This window comes from Euleptes europaea, chromosome 12 (genome assembly GCF_029931775.1).
Source record: "Euleptes europaea isolate rEulEur1 chromosome 12, rEulEur1.hap1, whole genome shotgun sequence".
Taxonomy (NCBI): domain Eukaryota; kingdom Metazoa; phylum Chordata; class Lepidosauria; order Squamata; family Sphaerodactylidae; genus Euleptes; species Euleptes europaea.
In genome coordinates this window covers 40,004,289-40,024,897 of record NC_079323.1, presented here as the reverse complement: position 1 = coordinate 40,024,897, position 20,609 = coordinate 40,004,289, and the positions used below count along the sequence as shown (strand labels likewise).

At 41.5% G+C, this 20,609-nt stretch overlaps 1 protein-coding gene across 1 annotated transcript; it reads right to left on the bottom strand.

Moving 5' to 3' along the window:
- Positions 1-1,488: 1,488 nt before the first annotated feature.
- On the bottom strand, positions 1,489-18,945 carry NSUN3 (NOP2/Sun RNA methyltransferase 3). The gene is made up of 5 exons (XM_056858189.1): positions 18,803-18,945; positions 16,546-16,889; positions 14,351-14,505; positions 12,665-12,786; positions 1,489-1,750 (listed from the first exon to the last, which is right to left on the bottom strand). The coding sequence occupies exons 1-5, from the start codon at positions 18,943-18,945 to the stop codon at positions 1,489-1,491; spliced, it is 1,026 nt and encodes a 341-aa protein (XP_056714167.1).
- Positions 18,946-20,609: the final 1,664 nt, after the last annotated feature.

The following is a 20,609-nucleotide window of genomic DNA, read 5'->3' as shown; positions in this document are numbered from 1 at the left end:
AGCATTACCCACAATCCAACTCAAAGTTTTAAGTATGCTTAAGCCTAAATTTGAAATTAAGGGCCTTCAGGACACTCAAATTCCGTATCAGATTGGCAGCTCTGTAACGGTTGCATTCTTCTGTATAAAGATAAAAACCACCAGAAATAGCCATCGTGCAAAACATCAATTCTTGTGCTAATTTAGTTAGCCGACTAAAAGACTACACAGCATTCAAAATGCGATTTACATGCACGTGATTTTTAAACAAGGAAACCCATCAAACTAGCCCAAACGAAGTCTTAAAAGCACTTCTGGTAAAACACTCAGGCCCAATTTCAAGTGTATCTTGAGCAGAAAAGAGTCCTATAGTCGTTCAGCAGCTATTGAGAATGCATCATCTCCCTTTCCCCTGGCACTCAGGTTCGTCACCCAAATGGCATCATTCAACGAACACTCACAAAAGATAGAATAATCTGTGACAAGACACAGACAATATAACTTATTTCAATTAATGCAGTTTCCTTAAAGAGACCGATAAACTTCATTTGGAACTTGCATAGTTACGAAAAAACACTTAAAAGTAATTAATATTGAGTGGTGAAACCAAATACCTATAATATCCTACTTGTACTGCTATGCAGAATGCACTTGCAGCTTTTATACTGGCAGTGTGCATTTACAGCTGCTTATATCACAGCTCTCATAATGATTCTGACCACAGTAGCAGAGCTTCCTACCCTTCTTTGCCAATCAGTTTCAACCACTCTGAGCTCATTCCTGAGCCTGGGGGCCGAATGGGCTTAGGAGACGACCAGCCCCCTTCGCCGGCGTCTGTACCACTTGTGCTGTGTAAAGTGGCACGGGCGCCGGCGTAATGCCACTTGCGGTGGCCCTAGGACTGGGGCGGCCCCCTAGGACTGGTGCGCCCATAGACACCAGCTCGGCCTCCTACCGGTGTCCTGCTGGCGCAAATGCTCACGCTGGCCTCCTGGGAGGTGTTCCTGGGGCGTGGGGCTGCCGGTAGGTTGCCTAACCTCTTCCAGCCTGGGAACGCTTCCCTCTGAAACAGCAGGGCTGCGCCAGGTTTTTCCTGGTGCAGCATCGCTGTTTTCTATGGGACTGTTTTCCCCATTTTTGAATTTTGACTTTTAAAAATGGGATTTAAAGCTTTGCGGCGGCTGGGAAACCTTTTTGGAGGCACTGCGGTGGCGCTTTGGCCACGCCGTCCCCAGCCGCTGCAAGGCTCACGAATGAGCTGCCTAATACCTAAGCAAGCCTTCTGAGAATTCATTTTTCTTTAAAAATTCATTTTTATCAAAAAGCTACAAAAAACCACACAAGTTTCTCTTTTGTTCAAATTACATAGGGAAAATTATGAGGTGAAATGTTAATCGCTAAATACATAAATATTTGGACTCCAGTAACATAATTAGTTTTTAATGTTAAAAGTTTTATCCCCCACAAAGTCATTATAAGTTACAGAAATCACACAAGAAACCATGTGGATCATACTTTCTTTAGTTTAGATATGTACATTGGGCCCCATGCTCTTCCTACTTCTGGAAGTATTAAAAGTTCATGCCGCTGGACATCTGAAGCAAGAGCGAATTCTTTGGATGCACCTCTGGCGAGGGTGCTTATATCCACAGGCAGAACATTGCTGCAGGTGTTGATGATGTGACTTATGACGTCACTGTTCTCTGCCTTAGAAAGAGTGCACGTGGAATAAACCAGAGATCCTCCTGGGCGCATGGTCTTGATTGCAGACCTGTAAGGAATTACAAGGAACTGAGCTGGATTTATTCAACACAGACAGTTAATTGAACTAAGCTAGAAAGCCTTAAAGCAGAATACAAACTTTTTTGTATTCAGCATCTATTAGCATTCTGGCAACACACTGCACACTTATGAATACACAGCAAACAAATCCAGTGGTCTATTATTTGGGGGAAAAATTTTAACCCTTCATTTTTACAAGTGTTATTAATTTCCTGTATTGGTACTTAATCAGTATGCTTAAATCTGTATTTATGCATTTTATGCCTCTGAATTTCTGTACTTGCCTGTTAAGCACACAGTAGGCAATGCCATTTGCCACATGCCCAGAAAAAAGTAACAATTTCTATATGCAATGATCATAATGCAGCAATAATATATTTTCATTACAAAATTGTCTGTCATTATTATTGATTAAAAAGTTGCCTGTCCTCTCTGTCATTTAATTAGGAGGTCACCAATGTGACTACTAGAAATATAATATTTGGGGGGCTCAATTGTACAGACTGCGCACACAATGCTGGGATAGGAAGAAGTTCTTAAACTGAGATAAGCAATTGATTTAGAATAAGCTGGGCAAAGAGAAACTGCCTGCTGTTTATTGACTCAGCCAAAAGGTTAAACCACCCATAAAAGCTGTAGTAATGCATTTGAGGGCAATTCCATTCTGCTCAAATGGAATTTCATAGCACCAAAATTTCATAGAAGTAATCTACTACAAATAGTGATGAGAAGTCATGTGGACTATGCCATGGCCTTACCCAAAATGGATTGTACCAGTGGGAGCGTGTCTATCTTTTGGAGAGAGAAGGAAATAGAGGAGACAGAGGGAGGAGAGAGACAGAGGAGAGGGGAGGAGGGAGAAAGATAAATTGGTAACCCAATCTCAGGGAAGTCACACTTAAGTCCATTGATATCACTGGAATTTTTTTTGAAGTTTTGCAAGCAATTTATGTTTAATTTCTGGGGTGCTATTTAAGGAAAGGAATGGGGTGTGTCATTCCACCTTCCATCTATGTGTAAGCTGTGTTCTTATTTATTAAGATTTCGTACATTTCTGGTGACTCGGGCGTGGGCAAAACCTGCCTGCTCTTCTGCTTCAGCGAGGACGCCTTCAACTATCTGGTTTGACAATTTTAGTGGCCATTTTTCTAAACAATTAAGCATGTAGTATGGAAGCCAAATGCACAAATTTCATTGCAATAAAGGAAGAGAGGTTGTTAACATTGTTATTGTATGAGGCAGTAAATAAAATCCACAAAAATGCTTCTAATATACATTTTCTGTGATTTTTTTTAAAGAGGAAGTCTAATTTATTACTACTACTACTATTATTATCAGCAAATTAAAACAGCAAAAAGATGACCAAACCAACCTATCTGTAAGTCACAAGGACCAGTGACCAAGGTAGTATCAGACAGCTCATTGCCAAGAAAGTAAATTACCATTTGAGATGGCATCTTTCATCCTGAAGGATGTCCAAATCATTTCACAAGCATTATCTTCCAAACTTTAGAGCAACCCAGTAAGGTTTGCCAATATTATTATCAATATTTTAAGGATCAAGAGCTGAAACAATAGCTTCCTCAACAACAAGAAACAATAGCTTCCTCAAGGCCATCTGGTGGATTCCTTAAAGCTTAAATACTAGCTATGACCCTACAAAATAAAATATAACAAAGTGAAGACTCAAAGTCATTAACGCTGTCCTAAACAGTTATGCCCTTCTAAGCTCATTAACTTGAATGGATTTAGGAGTGGTATGTCGCTTTAGGATTGCACTGTAGACCTTCTGCTTGAATTCACTGAAACAAAAGGGTAAATCTATAGTGGGTATATGCCCAGGTGGAATTAGAAGTAACATCACAGCCCAACGGAAAGATATTAGGAATATGCTTTAGGATCTATGCATTTCCTTCTTTTTCATCACTATTCACACAATATATTTCCGGTCCTTTGTTGTGTGCTCTTTTACAGCTTGTAAACCGTTTTGCAGAACTGCCACACTGAAATTGTACACACCTGTATTGAAATGGTTATTTGTTATATTTGGCTTGTAAATCTTTTGATAATGTTTCTAATTGTTGCCATTTTGACTTGTGGATAATATTATGATGTAACCTTGTATTTTTTGTCATCATCATCATCATGTTTTTCTGCTACATTTTGCAATTTTTGAATTATTTATAGAATCATAGAGTTGGAAGGAGGCATAATTTAAACCCATTATTGCAAGTCCTGTCCTCTGCTTGCCAACAGGAACAGCTTCCTGCCCTCCTCTAAGCCCTTCAAATACTTAAAGAGAGCAATCATGTTTCCCTCAACCTCCTCTTCTACAGACTAAACATTCCCGAGTCCCTCAGCCTTTCCTCACAGGGCTTGTTCGCCAGGCTCCCGATCATCCTCATCATTCTCCTCTGCTTGAGCTCCATTCTTTCCGCATAATTTTTGAAGTGAGGTCTCCAGATAGGGTTGCCAGGTCCCTCTTCACCACCGGTGGGAGACTTCAATGCCATGGAGTTCAATGGCCAAAGCGGTCATTTTCTCCAGGTGATCTGATCTCTATCGGCTGGAGATCAGTTGAATTAGAAGGATCTCCTGCTACTACCTGGCAGTTGGCAACCCTATCTCCAGAACTGCACACAATACTCCAGGCGCGGCCTGACTAATGCAGTTTACAGCAGAACTATGACAAGTTGTGATTTGGATGTTACGCCTCTGTTGATACACCCCAAGATCGCGTTAGCCTTTTTTCGGTTGCTGCATCAAACTGGCTGCTCATATTTAACTTATGGTCCTTTTGGTGTGTATGTATATACACACACACCTTTTGGTATTTGGATGTTTCTATAATAACTTTTCAGACCTCGGGTACATTGTACCCCTTGTTCTTGTCAAAATTCAATCTGCCATAAACGTCTTGCACCCTCAGCTCTCAAAGCTGTAATTTATAGATAAAAACACTGGCCAACTGCTGTAAGGATCGCTTGTAAGGATTACCCAAAACACTTAAGAAAATAGCTACATAAATTCCAACCATTATTATAAATGGCTTAATTAATTGGAAACCTAAAGCAAGCTCAAAGAACAACATTTGAACATGACGGATATCTACGCAAGCAATTCAGTGAAACGGAAAACTGAATTTTAAGTTATCTATACCAAACTGTTCAAACATACTCAACAGCCTTCAAAGGCTTTCATTAGAAGTAACTGAAGAAACAAATACTGAAAGAAATGCAAAGAAAAATAGGAAAGAGACCAGAAAATGGTTGCAATAAGTATCTCTTCCAAGTTCTCAGCAATTTTGAAGAACACTTCTTAAATGTCAGCAACAAAACAACCAAACCCACAAAATGCCAAAAGCGAAGACCTCTCATTGAGATAAATTAAACTCTGGGATAAGCTGCCATTTTTGTCTGTTTTAATATCTGTGAGTTTCAAGCCGTATTTCACACAAAAACTTTCCGTTGATAGAGATGCATACAGCCAGAGATATACCAGTGACTGGTACAGAAATTCATGTTGCGAGCTCCACTTCCTCATTTCTTCGGAGGCTAATTACATGTTCTTCATCCCATTAGAAGGGCCGGTATTAATTATGTCACTAATTCAACCATTCTTGACATTTTTTTTATAAAAGGAAAAAAAATCAGGATTAGGAGATTGTATTGTGCCTCAATGCTGCCATCTTGCGTTTAACTTTGGAAGTATTTTCACAGATGGCAGGGCTGGTTCTGATCGACAGGGAAGCAATTCTCTCTTAGCCGCTCAAGCAGCCAAAGTGACATTTACTTTCATCCCTGCATTCCCTCTCCTGAAAGTGATCACAGATTTTGTTTTTCTCTTAAAGATCAACCTGGCCAAGCCACATCACTGTCACTCTGCTTGCATTCCTCAGTTGTAGCTTTTGGGGAGGTGGGAGCATATAAAATCAAGCTGAAAAGGCCAGGGGGAAAAAACCCTCCTGTATCCACAAAATGCAATTTATAATATGCTCGTGAAAGGAGGCCACACTGGGGACAGTCAAACAGCAGCACCAAAAAGTTTTTTCTGTCTTTTATTAATTATAGTACGAGAGCTATACCCTGAGCTCAGAATCTGAGTCTACTGTACGAGCAACTAGAAGAAGTAGAGTTGGTTTTTCTATGCCGATTTACTCTACCTTTTAAGGAGAATCAAACCGGTTTACAATCTCCTTCCCTTCCTCTCCCCACAACAGACACCTTGTGAGGTAGGTGAGGCTGAGAGAGCTCGAAGAGAACTGTGAAGAGGCCAAGTTCACCCAGCTGGCTTCACGTGTAGGAGTGGGGAAACCAACCCGGTTCACCAGATTAGAATCTGTCGCTCATGTGGAGGAGTGGGGAATCGAACCCTTAGAGTCATGTTGATGAGAGTTATGTTGATGAGAGCAGTTTTTACAATCCTATAGTTAGAAGGAAATCAGATGGTGAAGATCCAAAGTGTAAAATTAAGTGATTAATTCAGTGTTATGTCCCAAATGGATGACAAATGGGACAGATTGCTGCACTGGGAGAAACGGTTCAGGCAACACTTTCATATTAAAACAACTTAATACATACGTTCATATCAAAACAACTGCAATTCTCATTTTATTCTGAAATACTGTCCTTTGCTGCATCACTTTTCTGCAACAGTGATGCATAATGAGAGGGAAACAGTGATCCCATAATGAGAGGGAAACATGCATTTTTTGCACTATGCTACACTTTTTGTGGTGTATCAGACTCGGACTAGGATCTGGGAGACCCATGTTCAAATCCTTACTCTGCCACAGAAACTTGCTGGGTGACCTTGGGCCAGTCACCTTCTCCTAGCCCAACCTAGCTCACAGAGTTGTTGTGAGAATAAAATGAAGGACTAGGCAGTAGGCACACAGGATCCCTGTGGAGCTTGTGAAACTGCTTCAAACAGGGATTCTTACAGGGGAGTTGAGCCTGGGAGTTCAGTGCGAGAGGTCGAGAGGGAGCAGGAGAGAACCCCTCTAGTCCAAGTTTCCCGAGAAGGGACAGACAAGCTTCACATCAGCAAGGAGGGTGATGTGCTGCTGTATCATTCCTGCTATGGAAATCCACACAAGTTCACTCTAAAATACTTTTAAACGATTAACCAATTATGAAGGTGGAAACGGGGAAGGGGAACGGGGGCTATCCAGTGTTTTGCAGGAAGTGCCACATGTATGATTATCTACCCACTGTGTGGAAATCATGGGTGCTTGATGCATGGAGCCAGCATTGTGTAGAGGTTAAGAGTAACGGACTCTAATCTGGTGAACCAGGTTTGATTCCCTACTCCTCCACATGAAGTCAGCTGGATGACCTTGGGCCAGTCTGAGAGGAACTTGGGAGCTTCCAGTTCAGGACACGTCAGGCCAAAGGGATGATTGCATAAACACTCCAGGTAATACTGACAGGAGCATAGTGGAACTTTGGAGGGAGGGTAAAATGATGAAGGAGGGGTATGTGTGGTGACAAAGGACCCGAAGGAGGCGAGGACTGCTGGAGATGGAAACACATTATAGGGACGGAAACACACTATATGCCAATGCTAGAAGTCTCCAAGCCAAGATGGGTGAGCTGGGAATGCTTGGTGCTCAATGACAATTTAGTTTTAGTAGGTATCTCAGAAAGATGGTGGAATGGGGGAAATCTGTGAGATAAAGTCATTCCGGGGTATAAGCTCTATAGGCAGGACAGGGAGGGACAGCTTCAGGGAGGAGTTGCGTTGTACTTCAAAGAGGGCATAGAATCAAATAAGTTAGAAAACATCAGGGTAGTTAACTCCCCAACATAATCGATTTCTGTGTCTCATTTGAAATTCTTACAAGTTTTGGTCATCATATCTCAAGAAGAAGAAGAAGAGTTGGTTTTTATATGCCAACTTTCTCTACCACTTAAGGGAGACTCAAACTGGCTTACATCACCTCCCCTTCCCCTTCCCACAACAGACACCCTGTGAGGTAGGTGGGGCTGAAAGAGTGTAACTCACCCAAGGTCACCCAACTGGCTTGGTGTGTAGGAGTGGGGAAACAAGTCCAGTTCACCAGATTAGCCTCCGCCGCTCATGTGGAGGAGTGGGGAATCCAGCCCGGTTCTCCAGATCAGACTCCACAGCTCCAAACCACCACTCTTAACCACTACACCACGCTGGCTCTCAAAAAGGACACTGCAGAGCAGGAAAAAGCACAGAAGAGGGCAACCAAGATAATTAGGAGGTTGGAGCAGCTTCCCTATGAGGAAAGCCTGAAAAGTCTGGGACTTTTCAGTTAAGAAAAGAGACAACAAAGGAGGGACATGCTAGAGGTTTATAAAATTATGCATGGGGTAGAGAAACTTGACAAAGATTACTTTTTTCTCCCTCTCCCAAAATATTAGAACTTGAGGGCATACAATGAAAGTGATGGACAGAAGATTTAGGATAGACAAACGGAAATACTTGTTACACAGAGGGTGATTAAAATGTAGAATTTGCTGCCAGATGATATAGCGATGGGCACAGGCATAGACAGCTTTAAAAGGGGATTAGATAGATGCATGAAGGATAAGTCTATCAGTGGCTACTAGCTATGGTGACTAAAGGGAACCTCAGCATTCAGAGGAAGTAGACCTTTGAATACCACTGCAAGGAGGCAACATCAGGGGGAGGCCTTGGCCTCTATGCCCTGTTGGCGGCCCCCTAGAGGAACTGGTTTGACAACGTGTGAGACAGGATGCTGGACTACATGGACCACTGGTCTGATCCAGCTGGGTCCCTATTGTTCTTATGTTGTAAGCCGCTTTGGATCTTCATTGGGGAAGGGGGAGAAAGAAGTGTATAAATATTAACATAAGCTTTGAGTCTTTTAAAAAGTAAAGTATCTTATAAGTCATTTAATAAATAATCAGGCTTTTGTCAAAAAAGTAGGTTTATGGAAAGCTGCCCACTTTGAAAACTTTCATAGCAGCGGGGATGGGAGCGTGAGATAAGCAGAGAGTCACAAGAATTCAGATGTACACAGACCCAAGGACAGAAATAATTTAGGAATCCTGCAGTGTATTACGACTCCAATAATTAAAATGCAGCTGGATTCAATCTGGATGAGGGCTGAAGCTCTAGAAGGCCCACACCATTCCTCTATGAAATTGTTGCTCCAGAGCTGCCATCTGCTCCATTCACATAACTGCAAGCATTCTCCACAGGGCAAACAGCAGCTCCAAGAAGTGACTGAGAAAATGTTGTGGAAGGAGAGGGTTAACACACACACACACATCCAGCGTCATAGCCATGAACCAGCTCCTCTGTAACTATACTTTTAAATTTATATAATCCCCGGGAAATTCCTTCACAGATTTCCTATGCTCCTGACTAATAAGCATAAGTAAGAGGAATTTATCTTGCAATTATTGCTGTTCCTGTAGCCCTACCTCTTCTCCTTTAGTCACACTGATTCAGCACTACTCATATTTTGGCATATCTTTCTCTATTTTCTTTTTAAAAATTCAAACAGAATAGAGAAATTATTTGTATTCATAATTCCAACGCCCTAACGTCCTAAATCGTCTACAGGACTGTTTGCTTTCTGCCTGCCTTTTGGTATTGTCACAGATACTCGTCTTTGTCTCCTTCATTCTTTCGGAGGTGAAGTGGTTAGCAACTAGCAGCAGGGCCTTTTCAGCCACCTTAACTCTCCATTTGTGAAAATCACAACATAGGTCACTGAATTAATATTCAAAATTATTGTGGAAAAGTTTTTGTTTGCAGTTCCTGTTCTTGCATAGCTCATATAAGCTTTTGTCAGAAACACTGTTTCAGCCTTCTAGATAACAGGCCCAACTAGCTTAAATGTGCTTTTGGGAGGCAGGCTATTCTGGTTTATTTAGATTTCTCTCTCCCAACAAGATTCTCGCTGTCAAGAATGTTCTGCTTCAGGATTATAATCCCGAGTGATTTATTCAAATTTGCAAAAATTTCACTGAATGATGTATGCTTGCTCGAACCAGGGGGTTCCCAAATTGGATTTTACATGTCAAATATTGGAAAGAGAAAACTAAAGGAGGTCAGTGTTTTAAATGTGATTGATTTCTTCAAAGGAAATGGCTGACATGATGCATTACTGCAATAAGACACTCATATTTCGGTTATAAATCACAAGCTTCCTTTAGACCTTTTCCTCAGGAAATCATGAAAAAACAAAACAAAACAAAAAAGAATGCCATTACAGAGCTTTCCATAAAGAACCCTACTTTTAGGAAAACAAACTGTTTTATTTCTCTCTCAATTCATCCTGACAGCTGGGATACTTCTCAAGTGAAACACAGCACTACATAAAAAAGCTTTAGTATTTGATCAATAGCCATAAAATAATATATAGCAGGAGAAAATGACTGAGGTGGAGGGGAAAAAATCCTGTCTTAACTCAGCCATCAACCACTCCGCTCTCAAATATCTTTATCAGGTTATATGGCTCTGCATTTAAAATTCCTAATTGTTTCTACTTATCTTTGTAAAACAAAACACAAAGGCTGTAATTTAAGCACTAGTCAACCAAATGTATTCCAAGTTACAAGTTATTTTCAGGATAGACATAAAATCTAGATAGCAAAATAGGCAATACATTTCAATTGTGACCACTTTGCCAGCAGTGACCAACTACATAGCAAAGCTTCCACTGCAGATGAAGGCTACACTACAAATAGAAGACATGGTCTGCTGGGATAATCTTCTGTGCAAACTCCATCCACTTCAAAAGGACTCGTACAGGGACTTCCCGGTTAACTGTGTCTGTGTGTTGGAAAGCGTAGTCAAGTTGCAGCTGACTTATGGCAACCCCATAGGGTTTTCAAGGCAAGAGACATTCAGAGGTGGTTTGCCATTGTCTGCCTCTGCATAGCGATCCTGGTCTTCCTTGGTGGTCTCCTATCCAAATACTAACTAGGGCTGACCCTGCTTTGTTTCTCAGATCTGACATGATCAGGCTAGCCTGGACCATCCAGGTCAGGGCAAGTGTGCCCATAAGTTGGTTTAATTGTCATAGCTTCATTCCTCTGCAGGTCCCTAGCAATGATGAAAAGGACTAAGAACATTTTCCCTAGATTGTTCAGAAGCCTCATGAATCAGATGTTCCTAGATCACCTTCAGGAAGCCTTGATAATTAAATGAATTTGAAATGAGATCCTATATGGTTATATTGGAGTTTCCACAATATTTGACACTCATAAACTAACCCTCATCATTGCATTGTTGCCAGCTTAAGAACATAAGCGGAGCCTGCTGGCTCAGACCACTGGTCCATCTAGTACAGCACACTGTTTCATGTTGATATTTCACTCTTCCTTGAAGGAGCTCAGGGTGCAGCCTCTCTCCGTTTTAGTCTAACAATCCAGTGAAATGGCCCAGCCAATGGGTTGGATCTAGTGGGATATTCCATAGATAACAGGAAGAGGGATTTTTGCCAGTTCCCACCACCCATGGCAGCCCCCAACTCATACCACATGCTGTTCCTGGGGGTTCTGTTTCTAGAAGCAGGATCTGGGAAGGGTATTTTGGGCTGCAGCAGGAGGGGATGGAAAAAATTCACCCTGCTGAAAGAAATCCATTCCATCAGTGGAGATTTTTGTGCATGATCCAACCCTTTATTTCTCAGCTAACCTAATATCATCTAATGAAATGTATGGCTAAGGGGGTTTTAACCCTGGGTCTCCTGGTCCAAGGATGACACTGAACTGATTACATTAAATTGGCTGTAACGTGACAGGAATTCTTACTGCAAATCAGTCTGTAGCCTGAGCCCCAGCTCCTCCCGACTACTATTTTGTCCAGATTGCTCCATTTGTTTTTTTTTCTTTTCTTTTTTTAAATTATTTTATTCATATTTGAAGGGGGTACAGAAAAAAAAGGGAAAAGAAAGATAGGGAATATTGTCGAAGGCTTTCACGGTCAGAATTCATCAGTTCTTGTAGGTTATCCGGGCTGTGTGACCGTGGTCTTGGTATTTTCTTTCCTGACGTTTCGCCAGCAGTTGCTGGCGAAACGTCAGGAAAGAAAATACCAAGACCACGGTCACACAGCCCGGATAACCTACAAGAACCGACAGATAGGGAAGATTTTACAGTTCATCTTGTGTCCGTACCCAGTAAAGCCTGTCTACATAACATGTTTTTCCCTATTATTATTATTATTATTATTGATCTTTTAGAGATACAGGAGAGTGAAGGGGAGGGGTAAAGCATGGGGAATGGGGAAATGGTGCGTGTGCTATGATGCCGCAACCCACATCCAGTTTTGCACCTAGTAGTACTCCATGTAGTCCTACTCAACTCATTATTAAGTTTTTGTTCTGAAATGTTGTCTATCTATAAAAAATGTTTGGTCTGTCTCATAGTAAAAATCACGGATTCTTTCTGCTGTGGCTTGAGTGAAACCCTAGCTGCACTGTCCTTGCAGTCTGATTATGATCTAGATCAGTTCTCATCCGTGTTTTTCATAGAATGGTCGCCACTTTTCATTTGTTTTCTTAGCTCACTCGACATTTGATGTTTCCCTTTTCAACTGGCCAAACCATTAACTGTTTGCTATAACGATTAAAACAATTAAAGAGACATGGTTATTTAGGAACTGTGTTTTCAGCAAGATATGTGAGAAGTCAAATGCAAACTCCCACAGCCCTGCTCCCCACACCCTTCTATTCTTCCACCTCATGAAGCCCCAGATACAAGCTTACCGTTTAAAATGTTTATTAGGGCAGTTATCATAAAAAGGTAACCTAGCTCTATGCCTTTTTAAATGATGATTGGCTGCATGTGGCTGTATCAGGCAGATGAAGAGCCTCAGAATATAATTTGGCATGCCCTTCAATTCAGGGCAGAAGATGACTGAATTTCAGGCAGTTTCCCTTCACATGTCTTACCTTAGCAGCTGTATCTGTACAGCAGATAATTCTTTCCTTTGTGCTAACCTTACAGTGGCCTGCTGGATATCAGAGGAGAATAACCAGCTTCTGTCGTTTGAGCATGGGGCATCCACTAGTACCTGAATGACCAATTATAAGAAAAGACAAAGTGATACCACATTGACAGAAATCTATGTGCATTAAAAATATTTATGAAAGTCAATTCATTAGAAGTATCCAATATTTGTCTATTAATTGAATTTCAGGCTCTACATCTACAAACCCCTTGTTTAACACAGGATTTTATCCTACCATTCCACTTAAATAAATGTGGGGCCTAACGTTCCTAGATGTCTTTCTCCAGAGGAAGAGGCTCTTTCTCTGGGCTAGAAGAAGGCTTCACAGTTACCTAGGCGGTAGGAGCCACCCAACATGTAAGGAAATACAAAACAACTGAGAAATGTTTCTAGACAGATGAAAAAAATCTGTTCAAAAATAAGATTTTGTGGATGCCTATATTCGTTTGAAAGCATAAAAAGTAGCATCCCACCTCCCCCAGCAAGTAGTCCAGGAAGTTAAAATAGTTTATTAATTCAATTAAAACCATTCTGTGAGTCAAGAGCATGGGTAGGGACACCCAAAGCTGTAACTAATGGGGGAACAGATCTAATCAGCTCCTGGATGGAAGCCCAATGCAAGCCACTGTGAGCTTACTAAATGGGTTCACAACACTAATTGTTAAGAACTTTCTAAGGCTCAAATGACCCCATTACATTTTATATGTGATTTCTCCCATATGACAGTAGCAAGTTCCCCATAACTCAATTTAGAAGTTCAGATTGGGAGCATGACAAGGGGGGAAGAAGGGTCTTTGCCCCCCCCAATGCCATTTTCCCAACCCGAAATGGACCTGGGGGAGTTATGTGCCCCAGCAGGGAGGCTGCATGTGCACTGAATGTTTGCATGTGCAGCCCCTCATCAGGGCAAATAATGCCCCCCCAGCCATTTAGCATTGGGAAAATGGCGTGAGGGAGGGAGAGACAGGAGCTCCTTTCACTGTGGTCCTGAGCAGAATCGGGCCCTGGCGGCACTTATAAATTGAGTTGTGGGGAATTCACAGCTGGAATTCTGCTGCTACTCCCCACTGGGACCACGTGTTAAACTAACATGTAGTTTGAGCCTATGTGAACAATAGGATAAAGCACACTTTTAAAATAAACACTTGGATCCTGAGTCTTGTGAACAGGAAGAGTTTCCAGATGTGGATTTTCCCCACCTTCCCCCAGCAGCACCGTTTTCAAAGAGCTGATGAAGGGCACGGAGCCCCCTGACCGACATGGTGTAAAGCATACTGGGAAGCTACATCCAGGAAGAAAGGGAAGTAGGCTTGCTCAGCTTGTGAAGTCGGGGGGGGGGGGGGACACACACATGAGAACAACCATCTTATTTCTCCTCCTTTCTGTAGTTCCTTCTTGCACTGGGTGCTGCTGAGGGAAGGGGAAGTCAAGGAAAAGCCACTTCCACAAATATCTTTGATTCATGAAAGCTAGGATCCAACTCAACATGTTTCCATTTATCTTATTTATTCTATTCGACACAGAACAAAATAATAGTCACTGGGAGTTGTGATGAGATAAAAGGTACAGGAGAAAAGAAATAAGTAAGTCAGAGTTCAAGGAAGTTGTCAGCATATTAGAGAGATACCTTATCAAATCTTTCAGGTTGGAGATTTCCAATTTGTCTTCCATCCAACTGAGAAATGATAACTAGATTCAGCAAAGATTCTGGGATGAAAGATTCTAGTGTATTCCTCAGCCAATTTGACCTCAAATTATCATATTCATTGGATTGCAGAAGACCTTAAATAAGAAAGACCTTAGATACATAAAAAAATTATTTGACAGATTTCCAACAAGTTACTAAGGCAATGTTTAATCCAAACTTTAAATATACTCAGACTCTAACAACGACTTCCATCATTATCACAATTATTAGAACCAATTCACAGAATCCTTTCCATGTACAAATGTGACACATACCTTGACATCAAGTGATTTATCTGGCTGGTTTGCCACATAAACAGGTGGTTAATCAAAAAATAATCCATAAAGCTCATCGTGACCAATTATCTAATCAGATGATGAAACATACCTTCTCCAAACACAAGCATTACGTGGTAGAAAAAAGTAACATGAGAACTGACCTTAGGACATGTATGTATTTATTGATACGGTATGTTTGACCAGCCAAAAGTTATTACATAAAATTATCTGACTTAATAAAACTGCAAAACTAATATTAATTACAAAATTAGATACAAGACTAATGATATCAAAATGTAAAATATTAAAACATATCACAAGAATTAACTTAACTTCTTATTATTTCTAAAAGTATAGCAAGGTTTAGTAATTTTTTTTCCATTCTGTTTTGTGAGTTTTAATTGCGATGGCACAAAATTTGGCAGTTGGGAGCTAAAAGTGTGGAGTTTCACCCATCACAAGCCGCTTAATCAGGAACTCTACTGGCTTATCGGGGGATCCACTGATCAGGGGAGCAATGAATGTAATACGGGTCTCATGATAAAATGGACAGTTGAACAATACATGTTGGGTGGTTTCGCTGTCTCCTGACCTGCAAGGCCTTTCTGATCTTGGAATCTTCTTGTATTTTCCTTCTAGGACAGCCGAAGGCAGGGCATGACATCAGGCTAGAGTATAGGCCTTCCTATAGTTGATAAATTCCAAATGGGAGAACTATGCTGCAGGGGTAACGACCTTAGGACAAGCAATGTGTTCAGTTGCTATGCTGAAACAGAATGTTTAATTTTCCCTTTGCCAGTTACTTTCCTCTGAAACACTGCTTTTATCCCATGGATTCTACGCTAAGGCAGGGCATTCCAAGACAGCATTGCTGTGGCTGTAAGGACTTCCTCTACAGAGCATGACTTTCTGGTCCTCCCCTTCTGCAAGCAGCGTTTGTGGGGGCCGTTTGGGGTTGCAGGGGAAGTGCTGAGCCAAGAAAGTCATGCTGTATGGGCGGAAGTCCTTGCACCCATGGAAGCATTGCTCTAGATCTGAGCCTGATGCAAAGTAAGAACACGCCTGGAATGTTGGCAGAAATAAAGCATAATTGGGGGACAGGATTTTCAAGGGACACGCTACTGGAAAGGGAAGGGTTAATTTACTACATTACTGAAGCAAAAGGCCACCTTTGGGAAAGGACCTGTTGAGGCCTTATTATAGGTGGTTTCATTGCTGTGTATTTGTCTTTTAGATCATCTCTAAATTCTATCTCACCTTCTTTAGATTCTGATGAGTTCTATAATAACATTCAGTTATTATGAAATATTCATCTAGTGTCCTCCAATTTGAACTGAAACCATCCAGCTGCTAAAAGATATTCAGACCCATTGTCTGTAATCTCTTTGCAGCTCAGAGCAAACATGTCTTTCCTTTGCAGCCATCCTCTGTGCCACACATTGGGAAGCGCTCTTTTTAGGGATCATCATCTCGCAAGCACTGTGAAATTGCTTTGTTTCTTTTTCAAGCTGACCCTGCAAAATTAGACCAACGGAAGATGCGAAAATACCCAAGGACTGCACAACACCTGTTTTCATGTACCTTCAACTGATAAACAGTAAAAACAATGTGCAGGGCAGCAAGGGTATAATGCACAGATTGCATCTGAGACAGAAATCGCACCACTTCCTGAGGTGCTGAGTCAGACTTTAACCACACTTCCAAGGTTTTGACTGCGATAGGGAAATAAGGAACTCCGCCAGAGTTTTCTTAATGAATGCAAAATACCTGCTTCCAAATAACCTGTTTAATAAGTTATTTAACTAAGCTAGCAGCCAATTTGTGTGCGCTAATTGGTTTAGGAGCACAATGCATTACCTGGGCAGGCATACTGAAGCATCGCTATCGATTTACCCCCTGGAGCAGCACACATATCCAAAACCTTCTCCCCGTTCTCTATATCCAGGGCCATCACTGCCAGAATAGAAGCCGCATTCAGGAGATAATATTCCTTCAGTCTGCCAGCTCTGTGTTTCTGAGCAGGGAATCTACCAGGAGTGCTAGTGATGTAACACTTGAACGACCGCCGAAAGCAGGATGAGGATCCTGGGAAAAGGAGCCGATAACCCTTTGAAAGCAAGTCATTCTCCACTTCAGAGGAAAAATGGAACGGATTAAGGAGAACAGCATATTGCCAACACTGGGGGGTTGTCAGCACTCTCCTGGAGATTTAAAGTAAAACAATACATGTTACTACACTTGGACATGAATTTGCATAGAGGAAAACAAAAAGCATCGTAAACTGTATTTTAAAAAAGGGACACGGTTGTTCTGACTACAGATGAGGCTTGCCTGTATTACTTTCCTTCCCGATCTTGCTACTTTATAAGGCAGGGAATGATATGCGATAATTTCCAATGTATATGGTGGTAGTTCAAATTACACTTAAACAACAATTATTATGTTTTCCAAGATCCGATCTCAGGACATAGTTTAAAATAAAAGGTGCCAGGGCTAAACTGTGTCCGGAGGTCAGCCTTCTGCCTCAGAAGACTAGATGTACAAGGTGACCGGATAATCCAGAAGCAAAGGAAAGATTTGCACATCCTCAAAGTAATCTTGATAACAAGTTTCAGGGCCAAGAAGAGTGCTGTTGCATCAAACCAAATGTTGATTTAATATATTTCCTACAGTAACAAACAAGATGCCTCCATGAACACCACCAGCAGGGCACAAAAGAAATAGCCCACCTTTGCTGTTGCCAACGGGTATTCAGAACTACACAGCCTCTGAACATGGGCCTGTCCAGTCTCCACTATGAATTTGTCTAATCCCTTTTCAAAAAGAAAAGAAATGAGGGCCATACCAAACCAAACGAAGACAAAAAATAGCAATTGGTGCATGGGAAAAGTATTTAATAATTAAATTGCCCCTATGTGTTTCGCATACGCTTCCTCAAGGGGATTTTTCTTAACTCAAACGTCCCAAGCAAGCAACGAAATAATCATGAATCCTCATAATCCCTTTTCAAGCCATCTAGCCACCACCACAGTCTATGGTAATTCCATAAATTAACTATACTTTGTGTGAAGAATATCTCCTTTGTCTGTCTTGATTCTGCTATCACTCCTATTCCATTAAGTGACCGCAAGCTATAGACTTAATGAAAAACAAATGCTCTCTATGCACTTTTCTCTGCACCATTTATAAATAACCAACTCATGTTAGGATGCGGACTATAAACCTGATTAAAAAAAACTTGAATTATTCTGTTGGTGTACATAAAATTAAACCCAAATATTCCTGCTTAATTTTCATGCTCATGGGGCTTTCTGTGTCTAATCAGGCCTCTTACATCACAGATGGCCAAACAGTGATCAGGAAGTAGGTAAGAATCAGCCCCAGAATAACTTTTCTGCCCCCAAGAAGCCCTGCCAACTGTCTATCAAGGTATATTAAAATGTTTGTCCACAGTTTCGTCAGAAAGAAAAATAATATTACTTTCAAGCTGTAACTATTTGGTATGAAATTTGAGGAAAGGCTGTGGTTCCCAACGTGGGGCACACGCCCCACAGGGGGGCAATTTGATTTTGAAGGGGGGCAATTGGAGAATGAGTTATTAACAGTGACTTTTTTGCATTTCTTTTGGTTCTAGGGGCCTCACATACAGTATATAAATATATATTGCGACATACACATTTAAAAAATTAAAATCAGAATGTACATGGCAGTCGGCTGGTGACAATGTCATGGGGGGGGATCAAGATTTTAGAGATGCTTAGGTGGGGCATGGCCAAAACAAGGTTGAAAACCACTGCTCTAGATAGTACTGAACAGGGTGGGCGATGGTAGCTTTATGTGTTAATATAACCAATCATTGGAATGTGCAGCAAAATATCATTCTAGCCACTTGGACTACTGAATAAAATGCACTCCCACCCACCAAGACGCAGACATAAGTCATCCTTCTTTACATTAGATTCTTTCTCGTCTAGGACTCCTTTTTTATACTAGGAAAAAAGTATCTGAGACTTCCACATTACTTTGCCCTTTGTGGAGCTGTTTCTAACAGACTTATTTTGTGAGGCATGGGGGGGGGGAGGAGGAGGAGAGAAAAATAGAAACAGAAATTGACCTGACTGAATTCCATGCTTCTCCCAACTCCTTGGAGTACTGCTTCTCAAAATGATTGAGAACAACTTGGCATATCTGCTTCTGAAGCTTTGCACTTGATTTTGTTTCCACCTTGGACAGAAAAAGAAAAAAAAGGGCATACATGAATACCAATTAGGCAAAGGCTGTACTCAGTTATACATTAAAGAAATGTAGTGTGGTTCAAATGTGCATATCTAAGAGTAACAGGCAAACAGGTATTTCAGTGACTATACAGTTTCTTAAAGAGGTGATAAAAAGGTGCATGAAGATCTTCATTAAAAATAATTGTTGTAACTTGACCAGTGTCCACACTGCATTAGTCACAGTGATCTATTTATCAAGTACATTTTATTCTATCTTCTTCCACAGAGAGGGAGATCATGTCAAAGCACGTAATTCTTCCTCCTCCATTTTATCGTCACAGCAACCCTGTGAGGTAGATTAACCTGGGAGCATATAACTGGCTGAAGTCCATCGATCCATCCAGTGAGTTTTGATGAAAGTATAAAAATTGGAACCCAATCCCAGAATGCAATCCTAATCCAGATCCCATAATGCAATCCTAAACATAACTACTCAGAAGTAAACACCACTGAGTTCAATAGGACTTACTCACTAGTAAGTGTGCTTAGGATTGCAACCTTAGACTGACACTACACACCATCTCTTACCACTGCAGATGATCCACCATCACATGTCCCACAGATGCAAAAGATGTCTCTCCAATACTGTGAATTATATTTAGGGTAGTGGATGTTGATCTTGTTTATTTGTTTAGAAAATCCAGAAACCTCTCCACAGATCTGCTACTAATTATTTTATTTTTGTGCTACCCTCCACCCAGAAAACTCAAGGCACTGTACATTGGTTTATTTCCTCTGCCTTCTGTCCTGTTTGAGAAGGGGGTAAATCTGAGAGCCAGTTACCGGCCCACGGTTACCCAATGAATTCAAGGCAGAGTGGGGTCTCAAAGGCCTTTCCAGACTAGCACAATCACACTACAGATGTTGAAATCTGGTACTGGTATCTAGAACTAGAAATATTCTGGCAGCTGTACTAGTAATAATTCCAGATCTGCCAGTAACATTATGTTATTCCACTAAAATGCACATGGACAGAGTGCTTACTGTTAATTCCACCATTCCCCTTTTCCAGAGAACCTCATAATCTTTGTCTCAACCCAGTTCAAGGGAATGTATGTGTATACACATGAATGTGTGCATGAACACTTAACTCAAGCCCGCTAGGGCATCACTTCTGCTGCAAGACCTCAACCACGAGCCCAGGAACTTACGAAGTGACGATACAGTAAAACCTACGGGGAGTAAAAAGAATGGGAAGGAAACAAAGCCACAACCTCCCAGTTTGGTGTTTCCAAAAGAGAGCATGTGTGCTTATCAACTAGGACTGGGAAGACCAGGTGATGGGGAGGGGTGACGCCACGGGGTTGAACACATGAAGCTGCTTTATACTGAAGCAGACCCTTGGTCCATCAAAGCCAGTATTGTCTACTCAGACCGGCCGCGGCTCTCCAGGGTCTCAGGCAGGGGGCTTTCCCATCACCTACCTGCCTAGTCCCTTTAGCTGGAGAGGCCGGGGATTGAACCTGGCACCTTTCTGCATGCCAAGCAGATGCTCTACCGCTGAGCCACAGCCCCTCCCCTTGGGAAAGAAACCTCTCAAATACCCAAGATCGCCTGATAAAACTAAGGCTCCTCAGCGAAATGTCGGGAAGGCGAGAAACAGAGCAGCTTCCCAAACTTGCTCCCTTTCGTCTCCCTTCCAGG